The sequence below is a fragment of the Primulina huaijiensis genome, unplaced genomic scaffold, assembly GCF_012295235.1.
Source record: "Primulina huaijiensis isolate GDHJ02 unplaced genomic scaffold, ASM1229523v2 scaffold10763, whole genome shotgun sequence".
Taxonomy (NCBI): Eukaryota; Viridiplantae; Streptophyta; class Magnoliopsida; order Lamiales; family Gesneriaceae; genus Primulina; species Primulina huaijiensis.
The window spans coordinates 139,935-144,752 of record NW_027342193.1 but is presented as its reverse complement, the minus strand read 5'-3'; the positions used below and the strand labels follow the sequence as shown (position 1 = coordinate 144,752).

General features: G+C 30.7%; 1 protein-coding gene across 1 annotated transcript in view; it reads left to right on the top strand.

Moving 5' to 3' along the window:
• Positions 1-1,861: 1,861 nt before the first annotated feature.
• LOC140965523 (uncharacterized) overlaps positions 1,862-4,818 on the top strand; it is a 5,716-nt gene continuing 2,759 nt past the window's right edge. The window contains exons 1-6 of the mRNA XM_073425582.1: positions 1,862-2,034; positions 3,591-3,822; positions 3,921-4,078; positions 4,203-4,348; positions 4,460-4,522; positions 4,643-4,744. Of these exons, the coding sequence (XP_073281683.1) occupies positions 1,938-2,034; positions 3,591-3,822; positions 3,921-4,078; positions 4,203-4,348; positions 4,460-4,522; positions 4,643-4,744 (798 nt within the window). The 5' untranslated portion in view covers positions 1,862-1,937. The remainder of the gene's footprint in view (positions 2,035-3,590; positions 3,823-3,920; positions 4,079-4,202; positions 4,349-4,459; positions 4,523-4,642; positions 4,745-4,818) is intronic.

Below are 4,818 nucleotides of genomic sequence, written 5' to 3'. Positions count from 1 at the left end.
TATTTCCAGACTTCTGCCAATAATTCAATATTCAAAATTTTTACGACATTATTATATTTTTTATTCAAAATTTTTTATTTATATTGATAGAGGGTATTTGAATTCGAGTTTTTATATGTTTGTTTATATTATTTTTGTAGTATCACTTATTGTGAAAATAATAGGTGGATTTAAAAAAATTGGTGGATCTAGGACCCCTTTGGTGGACGACAAACATAGATAAATTGTTAAAAAAAAGATAACATCCAATAGATTTTTGGCATGCGATTTTGTTCTAATTCAATGAGTATGCATGATTATAAATTTAAATTATATCCCAAGTTAACATATGCTTTGTTATTACCAGATATATTTTGTCAACGGTCTAATATTTTTCTTTAATTTAAGAAAAAATATGTGACTTCGTATTATATTTTTACAGCTATTTTTCTTAATGGTTTTATTAAAGGATTTTTTCATGATGATTTTAAGACATCATATTTCTTTTGTGTATTTTTTTAAAAGAAATAGATTATCTATTAAATAATGATGTTAATAAGGCGTCATCTCTTTATTTGAAAAAAATATTGGAAAATTTATACAAATTGTAAATAATATGAGTTAATATTTTAATTTGAGATTGGTTTATGCTTTTTGTTGCTCGTATATATTTTAATTTCTTTGTTATTATACTAAATAAATTATTTTTAAACTTTGAGTTATCATTTTTTTCTTATTGAGGTTGTTTGTGTGATGATTTTTTTATTCATTTTGGTTAGTATTGTAAATGGTCATTGATTTTTCTGATATTCTATGATGTGCCTTGTTGTTTATATGAAAATAAGTATATAATGTTACAATATTCTGTTTAAATATAAAAATATTTATTAATATGATGCATGATCAGAACCATAGTCTTACTATCATTGTGACACTTATTTTACAAGAACCATAATTTCTAAATTTTTCATGATATATTTTGAAGTTATAAAGTTCTTTACATAAATCATTTCCTAAAAAAATAGCTACAAGTTCTACAAGTATTATCGATGAAAATTTGACATGACATAAAACATGAAGATAAATGTAATTTTGTTAAAAAAAATTATTTTTCGAGGGAAAAATATTTTAAAAAACATAAAAAATTTTAAAAATCTTATAATCATTTTGTAGTAAATGTACATGTAAAATTTATTTGTTTTTACATAAAAACGATTTGATTTCATTTTTATTTCTCTTTTTCTATCCCTTTGTTGTATATAAAAGTAATTATTATACAGAAAATCAATCTAAAATAATTTTGAATCTTTTGAAGTGTTTTCTTATGGTACCAAAAAAATATTTGTGTTTGTCAAGCATAGGATTTTACGATTTGGCACATTGACACCCACGTCAGTGCAATCTTCATTATGTTCACAATTAGCTTAGTATAGAGCTTTGCACGGTAGATCACAATTATAAGAATAAAACCCGTGTCTTGGGTAACAAAGCAAAAAAAAAATATTTATTAGTATTGTTCCGAATTTCAATAAAGATATATTTTTTAAAAAAAAATGGAGTACAAATTTCATCACNCTTATTATATATCATTTACTTATCCTATCACACGAACCAAACGATATCTTAATATATGGTATATTTTTAAATGAATTAAGTAGATTATTTTTAATTCAATATTTATTTCACGTTGTTCAATTTCAACATGGAAAATCACTCACTAAAAAAATTCATGCATATCTCGCAACATAATAAATTACATTATTTAAACCTAGCTCGAAAATTAAAACAATGTTTTGCGAAGGCCCAACACAAAGCTTATTTTCATTTAAGCCCAAAGAAACCTGAAAATTACAAAACTTCCCAGAAAATCACAATATATACCAGGAATTTATCCAATTAAACCGCCTTTTTCCTCTCCCTCGAAGTCTGCCTTTGAACTCTCAAATGAACAAACAATAATGGAGATTTCTTCTGGTACAACTGCAGCTACTGTGTTGTACCTTCTGGCACTGATATTTGTCTCTTCACGCTCCAGTCGCGTGACAGCACTCGCCGGTAATCACTACTCATCCAACCATAGGGCTCGGCTTAAAAATCCTGGTTATCGTTCGCCAAATTTGTAATTGCTTGCCCTGAACTCAGATTATTTTGTATAATGATTTTCGAAATTTTGGTTTTCTTTACATAGTTATGTTCAGTGTTGATAGTGTAACTGAACTCTTTTATTATGAATCATGTGTACAAAGAATGTTTTTTTCCGGTGAATAAAGCGTGCAAAGTAAGCCGTTTTGTCCTTCCAATCTTCTGTTCTTTTTTGCAAATTCATGGTTTTCATACTCTATCTGTTACTTTGGTTCTTATGGCTTTAGTAAAATAATAACCATTGTAAATTGTCTAGGTGGTTTAATCAGATATCATCTAAGTCCCTTTCCATGGGGTTGTTGCTTAGTCGGTACTTGGTAGAATCTTTTGCACGGTATTTGGAAATAGTTAAGTGGCTGTATGCATCGTTCTTATTTAAAACTTAAAATTGTTTAGAAATAACATGGGGCCACTTATGATATTTTTCTTCTCATTTAATTTCTATCATAACAATGTAGACATGGAAGGCTGTAGAAGACATGTTAGTTTGGTAGTTTTGGATTTCTATATTCTGAATTTCTGACCAAGTTAGATAATAATGAAAAGGTAATGATTTCTTCTTAGGAAATGTTGGGGTTGAAAACATAATATATGTACTTCTTGAATATTAAACTACCGTAAAAGTAAGATCAGAAAACTTTTGAAGGCGACCCCCCATATGGAGTAAAAATCAGTGGCGGCAATTACTTGTTTCCAATTGAGATTGGCAGTTTGTTGAGCTGGGCAGATGATTATCTGTGATCAACATGTGACTGCTAATGCTACTGGGGAGGGGAAGCAGAATTGGGCGAGGGACTTCAATATTTTTCTTGTGCCATTATGCGAGAAGGATTGTGGATTTTATGTTAGCAAATGCCGAGGGACGTTGTATTTGGGATGTTGAAGTTTTGGTAACTCTTAAAAGTTTAATCAATACAACTATTATGACTCGTAATTATAAAAGGCTTTCATTGTTGATGTCTGCAGCTTAATTATCCTACTTTACAAAGTCTATCCCAAGTGCAAGGTTGTATTCTATGAAATATACCATCCCAAAAGTTGCTGATGATTTTTTCCTTGGTGACTTGTAATACAAGGAAAAGAAATAAAATGTATCCATCTCTGATCTCTGACGCTCTTCCGAAAATAATGATAGGAAATCCAGTCAAGGCAAATCTTGTTCTTGACTTTGTTGATGCTACAAAATTTTGAAGTGATTTGATGGTGTTGCTAAACTATTTTTGAACTGTTGTGTGGTCATTATCTTTTAGCATCTACAGCTGAAGGAGCTTGGTTTTGTGAAGAACATACTTTTTCCATAAATTTGATATTGTATATACTAATAGGTCATATCGAATGACATATATTTGCACTTTACTTTCATCTCCTTAGCCAATTTAATGAAATTTTTACTGTTTAATGGGAATATTTTTTTGTTCTTTGTGTCATTACCTTGAAGAAATATCCGATGTCTTGCTTTCAACTTTCAGGTGCTGAGGTGGAAAATCATCATGTAGTAAATGTGATTCCGACTGTCCTTGTGGAATCCATTCCATCTGACGGTGTAGTATGTGATGGTGTAGTACGGTGTGCACGTGTTCCTATTTCTGGGCTTTCAAGACTAAAAATTGGGAATTATTCCAGTGCACGCCGGGTCAACGTGGTTCCTTCCAATGGAATCCCAGAGAAATCGTATAACAAAATTCAGATGTGTTTGCACAGGTTGGTTAAATTGAAGCTTTTCGGAAAAATTCTTACATGTTATGCATTCAATTTTCTTATCTTTATTTTTAGTCCCTGACCATTTTTTCTTTTTGCAGCAACTCTTCACTTGGATTGTGCCATTGTGGGAAGGATAACTGGGAAAGTATCCATGATGGGATATGGAGCTCTGTTATTTCCCCCTACCAAGATAAATACATTGATGTTAAGTTTTCCAATAACTTGTATGGTTCTGTGTTTGTCAGTTTTAAAATAGGTTGGTCTCTAAATGCTTGAGGTTTTTACAATGGTGCTCTCATCATCTGGTTATCTCTTTCTAGTCTATCTTCCAACTCATTTATGCCTCACTCTCTCTCCATTTGTGTATATGTTTTGGACAGAATTTCACAGATGGCGTTTACTTTGCCTGGCTATTGGTTTTATTTTGCTGTTGTTGGCCCCAATAGTTAGTGGCTGGGTTCCTTTCTATTATAGCAGTTCAATGGCCATTGGAATCTGCCTTGTAGTCATAATCATTCTCTTCCAGGTACCTTCATTAAAATTTGAATTCGATATTCTAAATATACATTTCATCAGATGCCTTTGTTATCTTTTATAGCAGCTCCTTTACTGAATTTTTTTTTTGGATTCTGTGCAGGGAATGAAATTGTTGCCAACTGGCCGAAAAAGTGCTCTCTATAGCACGATTTGTGGTTTAGCAGTCAGTATTCTAGTTATTTTATGAATTTGTTATCATTTGAGACGTCCTATGTTATCTTTGGCTTCTCCCATTTTAAACTTTAATATATGCTAATTGATACCTCTAATGTTTCTATTTCAGCTTGGAGCTGGATCATTTCTGCTAAATAGATTATCAATGTTTGTCAACTCAATTCTTGTCAATTTTGGATTCGGTGAAGAGATGCACAATCCAGTAAGTAAAGTAGTTTATTTGATGCATAAAAAATGAATTATGCACATGTTTTGTCAAAAATGGACTTATCATTTTTAGTGATA